This window comes from Ascidiella aspersa, chromosome 4 (assembly GCF_963924565.1).
Source record: "Ascidiella aspersa chromosome 4, kaAscAspe10.2, whole genome shotgun sequence".
NCBI lineage: Eukaryota > Metazoa > Chordata > Ascidiacea > Phlebobranchia > Ascidiidae > Ascidiella > Ascidiella aspersa.
In genome coordinates this window covers 26,471,794-26,496,005 of record NC_139450.1, presented here as the reverse complement: position 1 = coordinate 26,496,005, position 24,212 = coordinate 26,471,794, and the positions used below count along the sequence as shown (strand labels likewise).

The 24,212-nt window shown below is 35.2% G+C and overlaps 1 protein-coding gene across 1 annotated transcript; it reads right to left on the bottom strand.

Annotated features, from left to right (window-relative positions):
- Positions 1–15,102: 15,102 nt before the first annotated feature.
- LOC146157205 (uncharacterized) lies at positions 15,103–22,403 on the bottom strand. The gene is made up of 5 exons (XM_083388120.1): positions 22,285–22,403; positions 21,545–21,649; positions 21,032–21,232; positions 19,366–19,619; positions 15,103–15,300 (listed from the first exon to the last, which is right to left on the bottom strand). The coding sequence occupies exons 1-5, from the start codon at positions 22,340–22,342 to the stop codon at positions 15,103–15,105; spliced, it is 816 nt and encodes a 271-aa protein (XP_083244246.1). The 5' UTR covers positions 22,343–22,403.
- Between the last annotated feature and the right edge of the window lie 1,809 nt (positions 22,404–24,212).

Sequence of the window (24,212 nt, the reverse complement as noted above, 5' to 3'; positions counted from 1 at the left end):
TAAATAACAATTCTAGAACAAAGTGAATATTAACATCAAGATTAACAACAAAAAGTTCATAAATTGCAATTAAATAGTTTAACTTGCAAAACATTTTAATGAAAAACACTTAATGTAATCCCAACATATTACACAGAATTAGTTAAGTCTAAGTCAAGTCATTTTGCTCTACATACTTAAGTCAAGTCAAGTCAAATAAAAACATTGACTTATATGCACTAAAGTCACTACATTACTGAAATCTCACCAACAGCACACCTGTCTCCTGAAACAGGCGAGGTGCATTTACACATCAGGTTGTAGCTGGTTCGGTTTTGCTGGCTACCTGGTCCGAACTTGCAATCGGTGGAGCCTGTTAAAGTAAAATATATAGACGACCGCTGAAACTGATTGCAATGTAAATCGTATCATCAGCCGGAAATATGAGTAACCGAGTTTATTGCCTTATTTTAGTTTAGATATTTTGTATTGGTGGTGGTCTTGAAAAGCGACACCTGGACATGTTTTTTTCCATAGGTAACTTATACTTTTCTATCATTTTATTAAGGGCTGCGGCGTCGAAGTCGGATCAGAACTCGGGACTCGACGAAATCGCACGTTTGCCGGTCGGACTTGGGACTCTTGAGTCCGATTCAAGTTCATTTTTTTGGTCGGATTTGGACTAGGGTTTTTTATAACCGACTCCGCAGCTGTGGTAACCATTTTGAACCATTATGCAAACGTGAATTTAATTCTTAAAGTAATACATTTAGGCTATACCGTCGCCAAATGGAAAGTTATCTTTCTGAATTAGAAAGTTTTTTATCGCACAAAGCGAAAAAAAATTGGACTATATTTATCTTTTACAGAAAATTTCTAATATGAGCTATCTTTTTGGTCGATATACTTTCTGGGACTTTCTGGTGAAGGACCGAGAAACAACTGTAATGCTATACTTTTGCAAACGATAGGCATCATGTATTACGCGTGTTCATAGCCTATACTTACCAACAATTCCAAAGCTCGATGAAAGGCCCAGAAGTAGACAACCAATAGGAAGCAGCATGTTAACTTTACAAAGCTCTTTAAAATTAGATTTAGCTTCCTCAGACTTACAGTAGGTATTTGTGTTCTGTGTATTCTGGAGTTCCAATATGTTTAATGTTATCTTGAAAAATATCAAAAATAAGTATTTTTGAACGACTTTGGAAAATAAGAAATCATTCTTTTTAATTTTAACAAAACGTTAAAAAAAACAAAAACAATTATTTCTTTAGATCGGCGATTGTCAGAGTATGTTTTTAATAATAACAACAACGTTCGGCAGCTCTTTGTACAGTATAGTTTGTATGAGGTAACTGATTTGAAAGTTTTAATGTTATAGCAGCGTGACTCGAATAAAGGAAGTTCTAGTTTATTTCAGTTTAATTTACTGTTTTCGCAAACTGGGAAGGCAAATCTAATCTAATTTGGAAAATCCTCTGTAATTTAAATTCTCATCTGATTTATAAAAGCTAAAACAAGTCTGTATAGTTGTCGAAGTCTACTCTTTTGATAGACGCTCAGCAATTTAGGCTGTGCAACCTGGGTTTTAGCATGCTTTAAAGGAAGTATCTTGGGTTTGTTGACAGACCGCATGCGATAATGGATAGTACAATCGAAGTTTAAGCAAAGCGTTTCGGCACTATTGCTGTTTTAGCAACGGAAGTGAAACTATATCCATTGTATCGGTTTTTGTTTTAATAACTGTTTTCTGTTAGCCATAGCTTATCCTTAGCCTATCATTTGATATCTTGTGTACAATAAATAGTTTGCAGTGCGGTAAGCAAGTCTTTTAAAAAAAAGTCATTCACAAAACAGTTTTGTCCGAGTCAAGTTGTTTGTAACAAATGGCAAATCAAGTCCACGTCGTTATTTAAACCAAGTTAAATCCCAGTTCAAGTCATTAAAATAACAAGGCTAATTCAATTCCCGCAATTTGCATAGAAGCTAACATAAATAAATTTATCAAATAAATGTTAATCAATGTTACATTCTGAACAATGTTTTGCGGGGCACTTTTCACAAACTAAATTTTATTCAATTAAAGTAATATTTGTAAATGGCTTAATTCAAACCGAGTCGGTTTTACGAAACGACTTTAGTCACATCAAGTCAATTTAAAACCTTGACTTAAAAACATTCAATTAAAGCCAAGTAGTAATTATGGTATCTAGATGTTCTTTCAATTTTCGTGGTTTAAAAATTCGCCATCACGGAAGCCAAAGCCAAAAGGTTATTCAGTTAAATTTATAAACCTGGATTTAGATGACAGCCTCCAAAACTAGAGGCCTCTGCAGGGGGTCAAGTAATGAGTTACAGAAGCCGCGGGGTGCTACACTATAGTTTAATACACTTAGCCTACAGTAGATATTTTGTAGCTGTAGAATGTACCTATTCTGAATTGCGAAAAGCAATTTTAAAACTAAGAAAATATATTTTTATTTAAAATCAAATGTATTGATATGCTGACAAGAGAAATAATCATTTAATCACTGCCAACCTGAAAGGCCGCAAGACGTTTTACTGAAATGAGTGGAAAAATTGAAGGTTTATGAACCCCTTATTTTGACCGAACAACTTCATTGGCGTTCGGAAGGCCTCGTCGATTTCCTCCCAAATATATCTAGCCTGTATATCGGGGCCAAAATAGTTTTATTATTATGGCTAAATGAGTTTTCAAGTTAAATAAGCAACTCTCCATCCTTTCCGCAGGCGGGAGCAAGAGGGGAGGTTTTCTGTAGCGCCGATTTTTTCGGCAAGACTGACTGATGCCCATGCAAAGGTACACGCCCAACCAACGGGGGGCTAGGTAACTAGTGACTGCAACGGCTACTTAATATATACTTTTGTTCAAAACAATCTCAAGAATTCTACTATTTTCCGGTAGTCTTATACATATTTGAAGAAAGCAAGCTATACACACTTATATAGTCTTTTGCTTATACATTTTATTTGCATGGAAACAAATCGACATATACGTTAACAGTTTGAACAGCCAGAGTTGTTTCACATCAGTTTTTCTTACTGTTTCGATATTTATACTATATGCTTCTCTTATTCAAGTGGGAGCATCACAGCATATTTTGGTTTACTGCCAAATTGTGCTGTGTTGTTTGACTTTGACGCCGTATTATAACGATAAACTCTTACAGGAGAAACAGCCAAGGCAAATGGTGGTTTTAAATTATCTTCTCGAACTGTAAAAAGTGCGTTACGTTGTTGAGTGGCACAAAAAAGCATCATTACCGTTAAGCATGCTCAAAATTGTTGTTTTGTTAAAAAAAAGCATGTGATTTTAGCGGCAAACTTCTCTATGACGAACTCCGGTTCGAAAGTAATACTTTTAAGACATAATTGGTTTAATTAGGTCATGAAAATACCATATATTGTTTAAACAAAGTTAGTTTTAAAAGTAACAAATTTTTTTACAAATTTGTTTTAGGTGGCCTATAGTATCTGAATTAATCTGGTATTCAAACAGCACCGAAATTACAACATGTTTTAAGATTAATATTACTGTTTTAGGAATTTGCACAGCGGTTGTTAACAGTCAAAGTGGTGTAAAGTGCATACGTGTGGCATCGGTGTCTTATTTCACAAATCTTCTTTATACATTTTGTCTGGACAGTTGAATTACTATGATTTAACGCTGCCAGGAAAAATCGGTTGCTAAACATCCACTTCTGAATCAATTTCATTACCATACTGTAACAATAAAAAATGTTCAAACAAGGTTTAAATGTGAGGTTATATAACGTTCTAATTTCAAGAATTCATATACAACTGCATAAATTTGTATCTTTTCAGCGTTTTGTGCGGATCTTCTAATGTAATCTTAAAAAACATACTTTCTACAGTGTTTTCATGTGAATAACAATTGTCAGTGTTAATGAAAAAAATTTTTTTTTGAATTGGTTCAGCGCTTCGTTACCGATAATGGAAAACTTATTCAAAAATATTGGACATATATTTTTTAACATTTTGTATTTTCGGCAATGTAATAAAAACTTGCAAGAAATTTAAAAGAAATGCCGGTATACCTAAAAAAATCGCGATCGCTTCGCTCGCCACGTGCGCCCTGACTTAGAAAGGTTGACAAACACTAAACAACATTAACCATTAAACTTATCGCGTTTACATAAATAAAACACCATAAAAAGTAAAGCGTGTCCAATATGTTTACTATTCGTATTTGGTGGATCATCATGTTGTCAAGTTTGGCTGTGAAGGATCATGGCAGAAATCATTTCAACATCCCTGATCTATAGTGTCCCTAATGTTATGAAATGTAGGTAGGCTATATGGTTTTGCTATACTATCCAAAGTTTTGATAAATGAGTATAGTGTATAGCTGTTGGGTAGTGAGTTGTTGTATGGAAAGTATCTTAGTCATGAATATACAGTATAAACTATGTCCACGTAACAGCACATATAAATTGCAATAATTTATAATTACGGCAAATATTTTTTGACTTGTCAAAAAAAGTCAAAATTTTGTGAAAATTTACACGTTAGGCCAAAATTTGTCAAAATTTTCGTAGACTAAGTCGAAAATCGAAATTGCAAAAAAAAATAAAGTCAGCTTTTTGAAATTGGTCGTTCGGTTATTTTGAAATTTATCTTTCATTTTATCAAAAAAAAATTGTTTTGATATAAGTTCAAAGTCATTTTAACCGTATTATATCTTTATTAGAGCAATATACAGTATAAAAAACGCGTGATTAACGACGCCTAGGTTATTTAAATCAATGTATTTCTAACAGGTCAAAATTTTGTCAAAACAAATTATTTTCAGGTCAAACTTTGTCAAAATTTCCAATTTTTTTGGTCAAAAAATATTCGCCCTATTTATAATATGTTAGTATAGTACGAATTTTTCACTAACGTTTTTCTTCACATTATTTGCGCAGAACGAAAGAAAATAAATAGGCGAAATTTCAACAAATTTTGCAGTATGGCAGCAAATCTATAAACAAGATCAGTAAAAGTATATGTAATTTTTGTATTGTTTTGTGTATCATATAACTCGCATTAAAATGCTCCAATGTAAACTGTTGTAATAAACGTCATGAAGTGGATATTATTCAAAAGACGTGAAATCATTTCGTTTGTTTTATAAAAAGATAACAGCAAAACTACAAACCAACTACTTCAATGCAAGTTGTTATTAGTTAAACGTCGACGTTAAGTTAACTAAACCTTTACATTCCCTTAAAGCAAAGATGATATAAAATTATGTAATAGTTCACAATTTTAAATTGATATTATAATAATAAAACTTGAAATTTTTTTACAAGAATTGTATGGATTGCAACAATTTTTGTTGAAAAAACTTTTGTAATTTATAAGTTCACTTCATCTTTTACTAAGAAAAACAAACAAAACAACGTATGCTCACCGATCTTGTCAGTTTCCCAACAAAAAAAGCCATCAATTGGAATATCTATATTTACACTTGGAAATGCAATATGACAGCAGCTGTTCAAAATTTTGTTGGACTTGCAACGCATCAAGCGATAGCAATTTCGCTTATAATTTTTGTATTGGTTTGTTCGTTCGTTTATCAGAAAATCAAAATCAATTACAGGTGTTTTTCGTAACAATTATTTCGCATGCACATTGCTGGGGATAATAATACCAATAAGCATTCTGATAATAAATCTTCAAACGAAGGCCGAGTAACTCGACATCATCTTGATAAAGACGTTTGGATACTCATTTGTATAATAATCAGTTAATATGTTACTGATATACAAGTGTGCATCGAAACGTCTTTATCAAATATATGTTGATTTATTTACTCGACTTTTTGGATTTGAGATTCACTAAAAAGCTACATTGCAGATCCGTGTATAGTGCAGCCCAGTGTTTCTTAATCAGGTGAATGGTTCACCCCAGGGTGAATAAAAATTTTGCAAGGGTGAACCAACAAAAAAGGGGTGAATAAGGGTGAACCGTCAGAAATAGATGATAGCTTGCGAAACAAACTCATTTTGTGAAGTTATACATAGACGAGATAGTTTTATCATATCGTGAGACAAGGGCGAATGAAATCTGGAGCTAGATGCAAGGGGTGAACAAAACTAAAAAAGTTTAAGAAGCACTGGTGTAGCCTACCTAGGTTGGGTAAGCATTTAATTAGAAAAATTCAGTTAAGATATGAAACGAAATCATGGTTCGACCCCGTTGGAAAACAAATAAAAACGACCAACAGGACGTCGGGACGCACAGTTTAAGGGACCTCTATTGCTATGGGGCAAGTTTTTTGCACGCTGGGACGGGGTATCTGTTGCCGGCTTTCGGGGTCCAGTAACCCACTGCGTGCCCAGGCCTGCCCGGCTTCGTGGCCACTGACAGGGCAGCCTGGTTATTGCTGACCAGCGCAGGTTTGGATCGTATGTTCTTGGTGAAGATCGGACCACCAGTAGAGCTGTGGAACTTTCCATTCTATGAACAAAACCGGCAATGATGTAATCAGCAGACACCGGGCAGTTTTAGTCTGGTAATTTGTAAATTTAGTAGAACAAAGAACCGAATTCCAGATAACGAGACCAGTTTAATGTATCGTTGATACTTCTATTATTTTCGCTTCAAAAAGATTGCCCAAAATGTTCACGCCTATCAGGGTAGCCTACTTTCCTGCATGTTTTTATAGTTTTATTCAGATGCATGTCTTAAAAGGCGTAAAATGATTTGCAAGTAGCGAATTGTCTACAAAGCCAGAATAACTCTTCATCGACAAATTCTTATCGATCTTATTCTTTTGGTGTCGTGTTTTGCCACAGCCTATCAATATTAAAGTACAATTTGTACATTTTGTACAATATAAACCAAATGTCAAGGATCTTGTAGTTTACAATTAAAGTCGCAATTAAAGGGTGATTGAGAGTAAGAATGTACGTTACTTTTGATTTTTTTTCATACTTCGTTTCGATATCAAATAACATAAATACTAAGGTTAAATAGAAAAAACTTAAATTAAGAACACCAACGTAATGCTTTTTGTGTGTTTAATCCCTAGAAAGCTTATAGTTACCTTTTTATTTTTTTTATTTTTTATTTGTATGCTAAAAATGCTTTATAAATTGGAAAACGTTCAGTTAGATATCAAACCATGGCTGATCGGTACATATACTTTCCTAATATTAAACCAGGAGTGGGCAACATACTGCCCGCCAACGCAAATCATGCGGCCTCGACCTATTTTACAAAATGGGCATAAGTTCATCGCTCATATGTTGTTTGCCTTTTTTAACTACAAGTAAAAGCAAAATATTTTGGCGCTTTGTGCAAATCTTGTTTCTGCATCGACTGTAACATAGTTTAGAGTAGAATCCTTTCCAACTGCAATATAATGTATAAAAAGTTGCCTACCCATATATTAAACTATAGTACAAATACTACACTACTAGAAAACCGAGATGGTCGCCGACACTTTGTTATGGGGCATACCTAAATGTGAGGCTTATAACAGAAGTTCGGGGGTGGGGAAGGGAATTCTCCCTTAGAAGAAAATTCCAAAGTTTCAAGAACTCGAGGAATTTGAAGTTTGACCAAACAAAGCGGATTTTAGGTGTTTTGCGTACATATATAGGCCTAAATATTGATGCAAGTTATGAAAAGCGCTCATTTAAAAATCTTAACTACGTAGGTATTTTTCTCAAGCGAGAAAATATATTAACTAAAGTGTTCAGTTCCTTATTATTACGTCACAGCGCGCTTTCTTTTTGCTATTTACCATCGTTTTTTTTTTTTATCAAAATACCATTTAGCAAAGTAGATTACTAATATTTTAATATTAATATAGTGGCTGAAAAGTTTAAGTATTAATATAGTGGCTGAACTTTTTAAATAAAGATTTTATGCTCTATTCGCAATGACAAATTTTAGGGTAACAGGTGCTGTTTTTTTATGTTGGAATCGAGTTTCGAACAGCGGTTAAAGGGGTCTACTTGATAAAAAATGTTGACAACCACTGGTTTAGATAGCAGCGTTTCTTACCTGATAGAAGCTAGCAATCCACACGTCGACCCCGTTCAGTGTGATACCATCGGTAAAGAGATTCCAAGCGTGCGAGATGTAGTTGTACACCTCGTCGTACATTTGCTGACTCTCCAAGTCGAAGAGCGTTCCGTTATAAAATGCGCAAAGGTCAACCGCCTTTTGCTTGGTGTTGAACATCCCCAATTTAGTCACGGTGAGCGGCAGACAGTAACACCAGCCCTCGAACACTACCCCATCGCATTCCAGTCGGTCTGTAATGGCAAAGCTGCCTTATCGGACTAATACTTTATTGCAGTGGCTCCCGAAATTTTTTAGTTGTCTTTTAAACAGAAACTCTTTATGTCAAACTTATAATGTCAAATTCCACTTTAGTCGCAGAACCCCTGCACTGCCGCCAAAATCTCAAAAACATTTGCTAAAATCTCAAAACAGCCGCTGGTCTTTTTAAAACTTTAAGTTTACGGAATTTGACTAATTTTAGGTCACCAAAGCTTTTTAGCGTGCTAGTCATCAAGGCCCAAACATTTGTCTGTGCACGTTTTTTTAGTTAAAATTTCCACATCTGACAACGGTTAGGGCATTTCTTGTTGTTTCCTTCCAAATATATTTGTTGTGATTTCGGTCATCGTTTGCGTGATTCGTTTCGCGGTGCTTTATATTCCATTTGACGTTTGCACATCCAAAGTCAGAAAAATGTGCAAGTTTACAAATGCAGCACAAGAGTGAAATTTAGACAGGCCTTTGTTGTGGTCTCCCAAACTCGTTTATTCTAAATATTGTTACGTTAAAACACTTACTTTTAAGTAGGATTTTCACGCGACTGTCCAAGACTTGTGAGCTGACTTGTGGTCCTTGTGGCCCTGGGGGTCCAACGGCGCCTGCTGGTCCGGCGGCCCCGGCAGGACCAGGTGGTCCTTGGGGCCCTGTGGGTCCGAGTACTCCAACAACACCAGGGGTTCCAATAGGGCCTAATGTTCCATGGATAAATTCCTTCCAAGCTGAAAGTAGTTAAATAGCTATATATTGGAAGAATTGGGTGATTTGAATTACTCTTTTTAGAGAACTACGAAATACTATATAGCTTGCAATCAAGTAAATAACAATTCTAGAACAAAGTGAATATTAACATCAAGATTAACAACAAAAAGTTCATAAATTGCAATTAAATAGTTTAACTTGCAAAACATTTTAATGAAAAACACTTAATGTAATCCCAACATATTACACAGAATTAGTTAAGTCTAAGTCAAGTCATTTTGCTCTACATACTTAAGTTAAGTCAAGTCAAATAAAAACATTGACTTATATGCACTAAAGTCACTACATTACTGAAATCTCACCAACAGTACACCTGTCTCCTGAAACAGGCGAGGTGCATTTACACATCAGGTTGTAGCTGGTTCGGTTTTGCTGGCTACCTGGTCCGAACTTGCAATCGGTGGAGCCTGTTAAAGTAAAATATATAGACGACCGCTGAAACTGATTGCAATGTAAATCGTATCATCAGCCGGAAATATGAGTAACCGAGTTTATTGCCTTATTTTAGTTTAGATATTTTGTATTGGTGGTGGTCTTGAAAAGCGACACCTGGACATAGTTTTTTTTCCATAGGTAACTTATACCTTGCTATGATTTTATTAAGGTCTGCGGCGTCGAAGTCGGATCAGAACTCGGGACTCGACGAAATCGCACGTTTGCCGGTCGGACTTGGGACTCGTGGGTCGGATTCAAGTTTATTTTTTTGGTCGGATTTAGACTAGGGTTTTTTATAACCGACTCCGCAGCTGTTGTAACCATTTTGAACCATTACGCAAACGTGAATTTAATTCTTAAAGTAATACATTTAGGCTATACCGTCGCCAAATGGAAAGTTATCTTTCTGAATTAGAAAGTTTTTTATCGCACAAAGCGAAAAAAAATTGGACTATATTTATCTTTTACAGAAAATTTCTAATATGAGCTATCTTTTTGGTCGATATACTTTCTGGTACTTTCTGGTGAAGGACCGAGAAACAACTGTAATGCTATACTTTTGCAAACGATAGGCATCATGTATTACGCGTGTTCATAGCCTATACTTACCAACAATTCCAAAGCTCGATGAAAGGCCCAAAAGTAGACAACCAATAGGAAGCAGCATGTTAACTTTACAAAGCTCTTTAAAATTAGATTTAGCTTCCTCAGACTTACAGTAGGTATTTGTGTTCTGTGTATTCTGGAGTTCCAATATGTTTAATGTTATCTTGAAAAATATCAAAAATAAGTATTTTTGAACGACTTTGGAAAATAAGAAATCATTCTTTTTAATTTTAACAAAACGTTAAAAAAAACAAAAACAATTATTTCTTTAGATCGGCGATTGTCAGAGTATGTTTTTAATAATAACAACAACGTTCGGCAGCTCTTTGTACAGTATAGTTTGTATGAGGTAACTGATTTGAAAGTTTTAATGTTATAGCAGCGTGACTCGAATAAAGGAAGTTCTAGTTTATTTCAGTTTAATTTACTGTTTTCGCAAACTGGGAAGGCAAATCTAATCTAATTTGGAAAATCCTCTGTAATTTAAATTCTCATCTGATTTATAAAAGCTAAAACAAGTCTGTATAGTTGTCGAAGTCTACTCTTTTGATAGACGCTCAGCAATTTAGGCTGTGCAACCTGGGTTTTAGCATGCTTTAAAGGAAGTATCTTGGGTTTGTTGACAGACCGCATGCGATAATGGATAGTACAATCGAAGTTTAAGCGTGACGTTTCGGCACTATTGCTGTTTTAGCAACGGAAGTGAAACTATATCCATTGTATCGGTTTTTGTTTTAATAACTGTTTTCTGTTAGCCATAGCTTATCCTTAGCCTATCATTTGATATCTTGTGTACAATAAATAGTTTGCCGTGCGGTAAGCAAGTCTTTTAAAAAAAAGTCATTCACAAAACAATTTTGTCCGAGTCAAGTTGTTTGTAACAAATGGCAAATCAAGTCCACGTCGTTAGTTAAACCAAGTTAAATCCCAGTTCAAGTCATTAAAATAACAAGGCTAATTCAATTCCCGCAATTTGCATAGAAGCTAACATAAATAAATTTATCAAATAAATGTTAATCAATGTTACATTCTGAACAATGTTTTGCGGGGCACTTTTCACAAACTAAATTTTATTCAATTAAAGTAATATTTGTAAATGGCTTAATTCAAACCGAGTCGGTTTTACGAAACGACTTTAGTCACACAAGTCAATTTAAAACCTTGACTTAAAAACATTCAATTAAAGCCAAGTAGTAATTATGGTATCTAGATGTTCTTTCAATTTTCGTGGTTTAAAAATTCGCCATCACGGAAGCCAAAAGGTTATTCAGTTAAGTTTATAAACCTGGATTTAGATGACAGCCTCCAAAACTAGAGGCCTCTGCAGGGGGTCAAGTAATGAGTTACAGAAGCCGCGGGGTGCTACACTATAGTTTAATACACGTAGCCTACAGTAGATATTTTGTAGCTGTAGAATGTGCCTATTCTGAATTGCGAAAAGCAATTTTAAAACTAAGAAAATATATTTTTATTTAAAATCAAATGTATTGATACGCTGACAAGAGAAATAATCATTTAATCACTGCCAACCTGAAAGGCCGCAAGACGTTTTACTAAAATGAGTGGAAAAATTGAAGGTTTATGAACCCCTTATTTTGACCGAACAACTTCATTGGCGTTCGGAAGGCCTCGTCGATTTCCTCCCAAATATATCTAGCCTGTATATCGGGGCCAAAATAGTTTTATTATTATGGCTAAATGAGTTTTCAAGTTAAATAAGCAACTCTCCATCCTTTCCGCAGGCGGGAGCAAGAGGGAAGGTTTTCTGTAGCGCCGATTTTTTCGGCAAGACTGACTGATGCCCACGCAAAGGTACACGCCCAACCAACGGGGGGCTAGGTAACTAGTGACTGCAACGGCTACTTAATATATACTTTTGTTCAAAACAATCTCAAGAATTCTACTATTTTCCGGTAGTCTTATACATATTTGAAGAAAGCAAGCTATACACACTTATATAGTCTTTTGCTTATACATTTTATTTGCATGGAAACAAATCGACATATACGTTAACAGTTTGAACAGCCAGAGTTGTTTCAGTTTTTCTTACTGTTTCGATATTTATACTATATGCTTCTCTTATTCAAGTGGGAGCATCACAGCATATTTTGGTTTACTGCCAAATTGTGCTGTGTTGTTTGACTTTGACGCCGTATTAACGATAAACTCTTACAGGAGAAACAGCCAAGGCAAATGGTGGTTTTAAATTATCTTCTCGAACTGTAAAAAGTGCGTTACGTTGTTGAGTGGCACAAAAAAGCATCATTACCGTTAAGCATGCTCAAAATTGTTGTTTTGTTAAATAAAAGCATGTGATTTTAGCGGCAAACTTCTCTATGACGAACTCCGGTTCGAAAGTAATACTTTTAAGATATAATTGGTTTAATTAGGTCATGAAAATACCATATATTGTTTAAACAAAGTTAGTTTTAAAAGTAACAAATTTTTTTACAAATTTGTTTTAGGTGGCCTATAGTATCTGAATTAATCTGGTATTCAAACAGCACCGAAATTACAACATGTTTTAAGATTAATATTACTGTTTTAGGAATTTGCACAGCGGTTGTTAACAGTCAAAGTGGTGTAAAGTGCATACGTGTGGCATCGGTGTCTTATTTCACAAATCTTCTTTATACATTTTGTCTGGACAGTTGAATTACTATGATTTAACGCTGCCAGGAAAAATCGGTTGCTAAACATCCACTTCTGAATCAATTTCATTACCATACTGTAACAATAAAAAATGTTCAAACAAGGTTTAAATGTGAGGTTATATAACGTTCTAATTTCAAGAATTCATATACAACTGCATAAATTTGTATCTTTTCAGCGTTTTGTGCGGATCTTCTAATGTAATCTTAAAAAACATACTTTCTACAGTGTTTTCATGTGAATAACAATTGTCAGTGTTAATGAAAAAAATTTTTTTTTGAATTGGTTCAGCGCTTCGTTACCGATAATGGAAAACTTATTCAAAAATATTGGACATATATTTTTTAACATTTTGTATTTTCGGCAATGTAATAAAAATTTGCAAGAAATTTAAAAGAAATGCCGGTATACCTAAAAAAATCGCGATCGCTTCGCTCGCCACGTGCGCCCTGACTTAGAAAGGTTAACAAACACTAAACAACATTAACCATTAAACTTATCGCGTTTACATAAATAAAACACCATAAAAAGTAAAGCGTGTCCAATATGTTTACTATTCGTATTTGGTGGATCATCATGTTGTCAAGTTTGGCTGTGATGGATCATGGCAGAAATCATTTCAACATCCCTGATCTATAGTGTCCCTAATGTTGTGAAATGTAGGTAGGCTATATGGTTTTGCTATACTATCCAAAGTTTTGATAAATGAGTATAGTGTATAGCTGTTGGGTAGTGAGTTGTTGTATGGAAAGTATCTTAGTCATGAATATACAGTATAAACTATGTCCACGTAACAGCACATATAAATTGCAATAATTTATAATTACGGCAAATATTTTTTGACTTGTCAAAAAAAGTCAAAATTTTGTGAAAATTTACACGTTAGGCCAAAATTTGTCAAAATTTTCGTAGACTAAGTCGAAAATCGAAATTGCAAAAAAAAATAAAGTCAGCTTTTTGAAATTGGTCGTTCGGTTATTTTGAAATTTATCTTTCATTTTATCAAAAAAAAATTGTTTTGATATAAGTTCAAAGTCATTTTAACCGTATTATATCTTTATTAGAGCAATATACAGTATAAAAAACGCGTGATTAACGACGCCTAGGTTATTTAAATCAATGTATTTCTAACAGGTCAAAATTTTGTCAAAACAAATTATTTTCAGGTCAAACTTTGTCAAAATTTCCAATTTTTTTGGTCAAAAAATATTCGCCCTATTTATAATATGTTAGTATAGTACGAATTTTTCACTAACGTTTTTCTTCACATTATTTGCGCAGAACGAAAGAAAATAAATAGGCGAAATTTCAACAAATTTTGCAGTATGGCAGCAAATCTATAAACAAGATCAGTAAAAGTATATGTAATTTTTGTATTGTTTTGTGTATCATATAACTCGCATTAAAATGCTCCAATGTAAACTGTTGTAATAAACGTCATGAAGTGGATATTATTCAAAAGACGTGAAATCATTTCGTTTGTTTTATAAAAAGATAACAGCAAAACTACAAACCAACTACTTCAATGCAAGTTGTTATTAGTTAAACGTCGACGTTAAGTTAACTAAACCTTTACATTCCCTTAAAGCAAAGATGATATAAAATTATGTAATAGTTCACAATTTTAAATTGATATTATAATAATAAAACTTGAAATTTTTTTACAAGAATTGTATGGATTGCAACAATTTTTGTTGAAAAAACTTTTGTAATTTATAAGTTCACTTCATCTTTTACTAAGAAAAACAAACAAAACAACGTATGCTCACCGATCTTGTCAGTTTCCCAACAAAAAACAGCCATCAATTGGAATATCTATATTTATACTTGGAAATGCAATATGACAGAAGCTGTTCAAAATTTTGTTGGACTTGCAACGCATCAAGCGATAGCAATTTCGCTTATAATTTTTGTATTGGTTTGTTCGTTCGTTTATCAGAAAATCAAAATCAATTACAGGTGTTTTTCGTAACAATTATTTCGCATGCACATTGCTGGGGATAATAATAACAATAATCATTCTGATAATAAATCTTCAAACAAAAGGCCAAGTAACTCGACATCATCTTGATAAAGACGTTTGGATATTCATTTGTATAATAATCAGTTAATATGTGACTCAAAGTGTGCAGCGAAACGTCTTTATTGAATTAATGTTGATTTTTTTGATTTGAGATTTATTAAAAGCTACATTACATATATAGTGTAATCTACCTAGATAGGCAAGTATTTCATTAGAAAAATTAAGTTTAAGATATGGAACGGAATCATGGTTCGACCCCGTTGGAAAACAAATAAAAACGACCAACAGGACGTCGGGACGCACAGTTTAAGGGACCTCTATTGCTATGGGGCAAGTTTTTTGCACGCTGGGACGGGGTATCTGTTGCCGGCTTTCGGGGTCCAGTAACCCACTTCGTACTCAGGCCTGCTCGGCTTTGTGGCCACTGACAGGGCAGCCTGGTTATTGCTGACCAGCGGAAGGTCGGATCGTGTGTTCTTGGTGAAGATCGGACCACCAGTAGAGCTGTGGAACTTTCCATTCTATGAACAAAACCGGCAATGATTTAGTCAGCAGATACCGTAATTGTTGTAGAACAAAATACCGAATTTTAATTAACGAGACCAGTTTTGATATTTTTTTATTATTTTCGTTTCAGCAAACCGTGCGTAGATTTCCCAAATATTCACGCCTATCAGGGTACTTGCCTGCAGGTTTTTATAGTTTTATTCAGATGCATGTCCTAAAAAGAATAATAAGGGCATTTTATAAAATATTCCACAAATCTGTTAACTAAATTGTTACCAAACAATTTCTTGACCAATATTTTTGTGAAGGTGTGTAATAACATGTGTTAAAATGTTGAAGTTCAAGTATTGTGGGAAACCCAGAACAAAAAATCTGTTAAATTTCAAGAATTAAAAAAAAAATTAATCGCCATTAAATTACTTTGAAGGGGTTAAATAATGGTTTATTATGATTCTCAATTAATTGTTAACATTTATATTGTACTACAGCAACCAGGACTGCGGAGTCGGTTAAAAACAACGAGGGTCCAGGCAATTCTGCGATTTCGTCGAATCCCTAATCTGGGTCCAACTCTACAGCTTGTATTTCATCCATTTACGTACCTAAATTAAGATGGATATTCAGCAAACCACGTTATAGGTTACAGTCTGCTGTCACAAACACAATACTGAGCCCGCAATTTTCGAATATATACTTCGACCTTTTTCAGCCGTTACCTAGAAGTGTTAACAATTTCGCTTTAAGCTGGGTTTTTCAGTCGCACAAAAACACACGTGCTTACTTTTAATGTAATGTAGAGTAGAATACAAACGGTTAGTCGTAAACAACAAGTTTAACCCCCACAGAAAATAATGTTAAATGGAAAAGTTAAGACACTAATTTGTGACACGAACTGGAAATGTGTGCAACCACTTAGTTAGCGCTAAAGTATTAGTGATGTAATAATAATGTTGGTCATGTGGTAGTGATGTAATGGTTGCACTTTCTTAAGGTGATATAACGTGCGCGTTAAGTCATTGCCCAAGAAATCGAGTGCCAGGGTTTGCCGACTCCAAAAGTATATAATAAATAATCTAGCAAAATGGATGAAGCCGTTACTTCGCTTGTGCTCAATTGCTTCATCTGTCCTCGCTCGGATACATCAGCTAAAAGGCATATAAGCAACTCCAAAGGTATACTCAACTTTATTGAAACAAGCAGAAACCGTCGGAAATGCTAATATTGCAGAAAATGTATGAAGTAGGATCAAAAAGAAGGAAAGCTGAGGTGCCACCAGAAGTGTAAAAATGATCTGTACAGCAACTTTGTTTCAACCACCAAGAAGTCACCTCAAACATCAAAGTCAGATAAAGAGTTATCAAAGTTTAAGAGAGGACGCATAACTTGTCAGTCGAGTTCATCCACTGGCTGCAGTTCTACAAAAACACAGGCAGCTAACCTCCTATATAATGATGTATGCATTCTTTGCCACAAACCAGCGCAGCTCTACAAAAATAATCCAGAACTAGCTAGAAAGAAATACAGAGTGCCAGCTAATTTGACTACAGATAGACTGACGGAAAGTTTGCTAAAGACAGCACGGACTCGCGGGGATGCCTGGAGGGGACCAACGTCTTGGTAGCAGAATAAACACTGTACCATGTTTACGAGATGTGACAGTTTGTCTGAAACTGATGAGAAAGAAAAAAGGAAGAGAGGACAGAGAAGTATTAGTCAGGTGTCATGTTTTGCGACAGCCTATCAATATTAAAGTATAATTTGTACAATTTGTACAATATATTCCAAATATCATGGATGTTGTACTTGCAATTAAAGTCGCAAGTAAAGGGTGAACTTAAGAGTAAGAAGGGCGTATCTTTATGGAATCCAAAACCATTGGCAGCAGGTTTCTGCTTGTCGTTCCGCTGACGCGTGTATATAAAACATAAAACTCAAGTTTAAAAACCAGAGTAAAATCAGGATCAGACATTTTTTTGAAAGGAATGTATAATTCGCCTATATTGGCATCGTCAGTTCCTATAAGTATGTTTGATTGTCTGATCCTGATTTTACTCTGGTTTTTAAACTTTGAGTTTTATTGTTTATAAGAGTAAGAATGTACGTTACTTTTGATTTTAGGGTCATACTTCGCTTCGATATCAAATAACATAAATAATAAGGTTAAATAGACAAAACTTAAATTAAGAACACCAACGTAATGCTTTTTTATGTGTTTAATCCCTAGAAAGCTTATAGTTTTTTTGTTTATTTGTATGCTAAAAATGCTTTATAAATTGGAAAACGTTCAGTTAGATTTCAAACCATGGCTGCAATGCCGAATTTATCGGTAAATATACTTTCCTAATATTAAACCAGGATCGGGCAACATACTGCCCGCCAACTATAAAACTATGCGGCCTCGACCTATTTTAAACTATGCGGCCTCGACCTATTTTTTACAAAATGGGCATAAGGTCATCCCTCATATGTTGTTTGCCCTTTTTAACTATAAGTAAAAGCAAAATGTTTTGGCGCTTTGTGCAAATCTTGTTTCTACATCGACTATAACATAGTTTAGAGTAGAATCCTTTCCAACTGCAATAGAATACCATTGTGTTATATTCCTGGTTAGCAGGGATATGGTTTCGTTGTGGTTGTTATACTACGGTAAGATGCTTAAAGTATTCACAACTTTAGGGCCCGCAGAGACCTTTTTTGAGTATAGATTTGGTCCGCGACTATAAAAAGTTGCCTACCCCTGTATTAAACTATAGTACCGATACTAAACTACTAGAAAACCGAGATGTCGCCTACCCTTTTATGGGGAAACCTAAATGTAAGGCTTATAACCGAATTTCGGGGGTGGGGGAGGGAATTCTCCCTTAGAAGAAAGTTCCAAAGTTTCAAGATCTCGAGGAATTTAAAGTTTGACCAAACAAAGCATATTTTAGGTGTTTTGTGTGCATATAGATATTGATGCAAGTTATAAAAAGCGCTCAATTAAAAATCTTAACTTTGTAGGTATTTTTCTCAAGCGAGAAAAAATATTTACTAAAGTGTTCAGTACCTTATTATTACGTCAAAGTGCGCTTTCTTTTTGCTATTTACTACCACTGTAAGTAGTACTAAGGTTTTTTTTTATCAAAATACCATTTAGCAAAGTAGATTACTAATATTTTAGTACTAATATAGTGGCTGAAAAGTTTAAGTATTAATATAGGTATAGGGACTGAAATTTTTTTTAAAGATTTTATGTTCTATTTCTGGGTTTCTCACCCGTGGCCCTCGCCCCCCTGGGGGGCTACGGAGCTGTAATTAGGGAGCCACTAGCATAAGTTTGTAGCAATGTCGTGGTATTGCAAAACCGTGTCACTATTTTCACTTTTTTCAGTTGAACTCAAACTTGTAGTTTAAAACCAACTTTTTTATTTTAACGCATTTTTCTTACATGTCACTACCTGCTGTTCGTGAGAAGTTTTGCAACAGTTGATCTCATGCAATTCTTTCTCTGTCGCCTAATAGCCAAACATTGTCACGTCACTTACAACCAACATTTGTGTTTTTCTAGCTCCGTATTTCTTTGGGACGTTTGACCAGCATTTTAATCAGTTTGTAAACGGCAAGTTAGAATGATAGCAAAACTAATACAAGCAAGTTGTACTTTTTTTTTCACAAAACGTCAAATAACGATATTACCAGTTTGGCTCGTAGAGATAGATTTGGTGTTGTTCCATTGATAAATTTTGTTGTAAAATTAATTGTGTTAAAGCCAGTTTAATAGGACAAAGAATAGTTGAGTTGTACATACTTTCACATGTTCACTATTGAAAATACGTTTTTACAGAAAGCTTAAACAAGGCTACGTGTTATCAAATGTCGCAAATCTGCACTGCTCGCTGGTGATGTTTAATGCGTCATTACGACCCTCAAAACTTATAAATCACGGTGATAAAAAGCATTCACGAATAAAGAATGATTCCGCCACAAAATGAAAAAGGTGCTTTTGTTTTAGGTTGGAATTGAGTTTCGAACAGCGGTTAAAAGGATCTACTTGATAAAAAATGTTGAGAACCACTGGTTTAGATAGTAGCGTTTCTTACCTGATAGAAGCTAGCAATCCACACGTCGACTCCGGTCGCGGTGATATCATCGGTAAAGAGATTCCAAGCGTGCGAGATGTAGTTGTACACCTCGTCGTACATTTGCTGACTCTCCAAGTCGAAGAGCGTTCCGTTATAAAACGCGCAAAGGTCAACCGCCTTTTGCTTGGTGTTGAACATCCCCAATTTAGTCACGGTGAGCGGCAGCCAGTAACACCAGCCCTCGAACACTACCCCATCGCATTCCAGTCGGTCTGTAATGGCAAAGCTGCCTTATCGGACTAATACTTTATTGTAGTGGCTCCCGACATTTTTTAGTTGTCTTTCAAAGAGAAACTCTTTATGTCAAACTTATAATGTCAAATTCCACTGTAGTCGCAGAACCCCTGTACATTTTATGAACCCTTTGGGGTCGACTTCGCATTGGAAACCACTGGGTTAGTGGGTTTTTAATGATATCTAGCCTTGGTGAAAGTACTTTCCCCGCCATTAGAATGTCGCACAAGGGTTAAGAATAAAGTGTTAAATAATTATAAACAACTATAAACAAAATAATAAAACCAACAAATATATTTTTATGTATATTGATTTAATCTAAAGCCCAACGTTTTCTGTGGATCACTTATAGCTGTTACCCAAAACACAGCTCATAAATAAGACTGTCCGGACACTATAACAGTTGTTGTGTTAGGTCAGGCGTTGGCAAAGGGTCGAATCTTGTTTATTACTTTTATTATGTTTGGGTATTCAGGGATTTTTTCCATGCATCTATTTATCAGTAGAGGTTTTTCCAACTTGCATATCTGGGTACATTTTATTGCGCTTCGCACGATCGCATTACGCCTGTTTAACAACAATATAAATATCAAGAGATACACGGCCCTTTGCGGGTTACAGAATGAAGTGAAAAGTTTTTTATTAGATCTTTTCATTGTCATTAAGAATGACGGGAACGCTTTACTGCCTTATAAGTAGACCCATTTCCAATGGTAAAAATATCCTTTACGTGTGCCCAGGGGCGCCCGCAGAAATTTTTTCAGGGGGGCAATCAGGGGGAAAATCAAGGGGGGTCCTGAGTTTTCAATTTAGGGAATTCCCCTATTTGTCGTCTGACTTAATGAATAATGACGTCATAAAACAGTGACAGTATGACGTCATAAAATGGTGATTGCAAGACGTGATAAAAAAAAACTAATCAGAAACAGACAAATACGTCCAGCAAAAGCACGTGCGTTGTCAACAATCTTTTCAGGCGCCAGCTGCGAAACACGGTAACTTCACGCAAAAAAAACAAACCAAGACCGTGAAATATCTGTGATTAATTGTGGTAGAATCACACATAATTCGACTATCAGCAGTGCATCATTTTTCCACGAACGAAACGAGCACTAAAAAAATGTCTTTCACCACCTGCAATACTAAACGTAGATCGTTTTTTCCTGGTGTTATTATGCCAAGATTAGCGCAACAATTGCGCCGAGCTGTGTGCCAAGTCAGCAAAATTACAAGCCGCGGTTGAGGGAAAATAAGTTGTGTCCATTGAACACTTAGCACATGGTCTTAGAATATGCTTAAAGATAATCTTGCGTTAACCATCATTACTTAAAAATGGAGACTTTGAAACGCGCACGACAGACACCATTATACCTCCCGTCACAACACTTACTTTTAAGTAGGATTTTTACGCGACTGTCCAAGACTTGTGAGCTGACTTGTGGTCCTTGTGGCCCTGGTGGTCCAACGGCGCCTGCTGGTCCGCCGGGCCCGGCAGGACCAGGTGGTCCTTGGGGCCCTGTGGGTCCGAGTACTCCAACAACACCAGGGGTTCCAATAGGGCCTAATGTCCCACGGACAAATTCCTTCCAAGCTGAAAGTAGTTAAATAGCTATATATTGGAAGAATTGGGTGATTTGAATTACTCTTTTTAGAGAACTACGAAATGCTATATAGCTTGCAATCAAGTAAATAACAATTCTAGAATGAACTGAACATTAACATCAAGATTAACATAATCTGCAATTAAATAGTTTAACTTGCAAAACATTTTAATGGAAAACACTTAATGTAGTCCCAACAAAATGTAAGTCAAGTCATTTTGGTCAACAGACTTAAGTCAAGTCAAGTCAAATAAAAACATTGACTTATATGCACTTAAGTCACTACATTACTGAAATCTCACCAACGGTGCAACTGTCTCCTGAAACAGGCGACGTGCATTTGCACATCAGGTTGTAGCTGGTTCGGTTTTGCTGGCTACCTTGTCCGAACTTGCAATCAGTGGAGCCTGTTAAAGTAAGATATATAGACGACCGTTGAAACTGATTGCAATGTAAATCGTATCATTAGCCGGAAATATGAGTAACCGAGTTTATTGCCCCTATTTTAGTTTAGATATTTTGTATTGGTGGTGGTCTTGAAAAGCGACACCTGGACATGTTTTTTTCCATAGGTAACTTATACTTTTCTATCATTTTATTCAGGGCTGCGGCGTCCAAGTCGGATCAGAACTCGGGACTCGACGAAATCGCACGTTTGCCGGTCGGACTTGGGACTCTTGAGTCCGATTCAAGTTCATTTTTTTGGTCGGATTTGGACTAGGGTTTTTTATAACCGACTCCGCAGCTGTGGTAACCATTTTGAACCATTATGCAAACGTGAATTCAATTTTTAAAGTAATACATTTAGGCTATACCGTAGCCGAATGGAAAGTTATCTTTCTGAATTGGAAAGTTTTTTATCGCACAAAGCGAAAAAAAATTGGACTATATTTATCTTTTACAGAAAATTTCTCATATGAGCTATCTTTTTGGTCGATATACTTTCTGGTACTTTCTGGTGAAGGACCGAGAAACAAATGTAAGCTATTCTTTTGCAAACGATAGGCATCATGTATTACGCGTGTTCATAACCTATACTTACCAACTATTCCAAAGCTCGATGAAAGGCCTAGAAGTAGACAACCAATAGGAAGCAGCATGTTAACTTTACAAAGCTCTTTAAAATTAGATTTAGCTCCTCAAACTTACGGTAGGTATTTGTGTTCTGTGTATTCTGGAGTTCCAATATGTTTAATGTTATCTTGAAAAATATCAAAAATTAGGATTTTTAAACGACTTTGGAAAATAAGAAATCATTCTTTTTAATTTAAACAAAACGTTGAAAAAACAAAAAAACAATTATTTCTTTTGATCGGCGATTGTCAGAGTATGTTTTTAATAATAACAACAACGTTCGGCAGCTCTTTGTACAGTATAGTTTGTATGAGGTAACTGATTTGAAAGTTTTAATGTTATAGCAGCGTGACTCGAATAAAGGAAGTTCTAGTTTATTTCAGTTTAATTTACTGTTTTCGCAAACTAGGAAGGCTAATCTATTCTAATTTGTAAAATCCTCTCTAATCTAAAATCTCATCTTATTTAGAAAAGCTAAAACAAGTCTGTAGTTGTCGAAGTCTACTCTTTTGATAGACGCTCAGCAATTTAGGCTGTGCAACCTGGGCATGCTTTAAAGGAAGTTTCTTGGGTTTGTCGTCAGAGCGCATGCGATGATGGATAGTGAACCGAGGTTTAAGCGTGACGTTTCGGCACATGTGCTGTTTTAACAACAGAAATGAAACTATATCCATTGTATCAGTTTTTATTTTTATCAATTGTTTTCATTTAGCCATAGATTTTTATCTTTAGCCTATCATTTGATATCTTGTGTACAATAAATAGTTTGCCGTGCGGTAAGCAAGTCTTTTAAAAAAAAGTCATTCACAAAACAGTTTTGTCCAAGTCAAGTTGTTTGTAACAAATGGCAAATCAAGTCCACGTCGTTAGTTAAACCAAGTTAAATCCCAGTTCAATTCATTAAAATAACAAGGCTAACTCAATTCCCGCAATTTGCATAAAAGCTAACATAAATAAGTTTATCAAATCAATGTTAATCAATGTTACATTCTGAACAATGTTTTGCGGGGCACTTTTCACAAATTAAATTTTATTCAATTAAAGCAATATTTGTAAAAGGCTTAATTCAAACCGATTCGGTTTTACAAAACGACTTTAGTCACATCAAGTCAATTTAAAACCTTGACTTAAAAACATTCAATTAAAGCCAAGTAGTAATTATGGTATCTAGATGTTCTTTCAATTTTCGTGGTTTAAAAATCTGCCATCACAGAAGCCAAAAGGTTATTCAGTTAAATTTAGAAACCTTGATTTAGATGACAGCCTCCAAAACTAGAGGCCTTTTCAGGGGCTCAAGTAACGAGTTACAGAAGCCGCGGGGTGCTACACTATAGTTTAATACACGTAGCCTACAGTAGATATTTTGTAGCTGTAGAATCTACCTATTCTAGAATCTACCTATTATTTCTTTTAAAACTAAGAAAATATATTTCTATTTAACATCAAATGTATTGATACGCTGACAAGAGAAATAATCATTTAATCACTGACAACCTGAAAGGCCGCAAGACGTTTTACTAAAATGAGTGGAAAAATTGAAGGTTTAGGCAGTCCTTATTTTGACCGATCAAACTTCATTGGCGTTCGGAAACGCCTCGTCGATTTCCTCCCAAATAATATCGGGGCCAAAATAGTTTTATAATTATGGCTAAATGAGTTTTTAAGTTAAATAAGCAACTCTACAGCCTTTCCGCAGGCGGAGCTAGAGATGCGGTTGTCTGTCGCGCCGATTTTGTCGGCAAGACTGACTGATGCCCACGCAAAAGGTACACGCCCAACCAACGGGGGGCTAGGTAGTTAGTGACTGCAACGGCTACTTAATATATACTTTTGTTCGAAACAATCTCAAGAATTCTACTATTTTCCGGTAGTCTTATACATATTTGATTAAAGCAA

Excerpts from the sequence above, each read along its gene's own strand:
- LOC146157205 (XM_083388120.1), bottom strand. The coding sequence starts at position 22,342 with ATGCTGCTTCCTATTGGTTGTCTACTTCTAGGCCTTTCATCGAGCTTT. Across the intron at positions 21,233-21,544 it reads AGGAGACAGTTGCACCGTTG|CTTGGAAGGAATTTGTCCGT; the intron begins GTGAGATTTCAG and ends AACTACTTTCAG. Across the intron at positions 19,620-21,031 it reads CGTAAAAATCCTACTTAAAA|ACCGACTGGAATGCGATGGG; the intron begins GTAAGTGTTGTG and ends TTGCCATTACAG.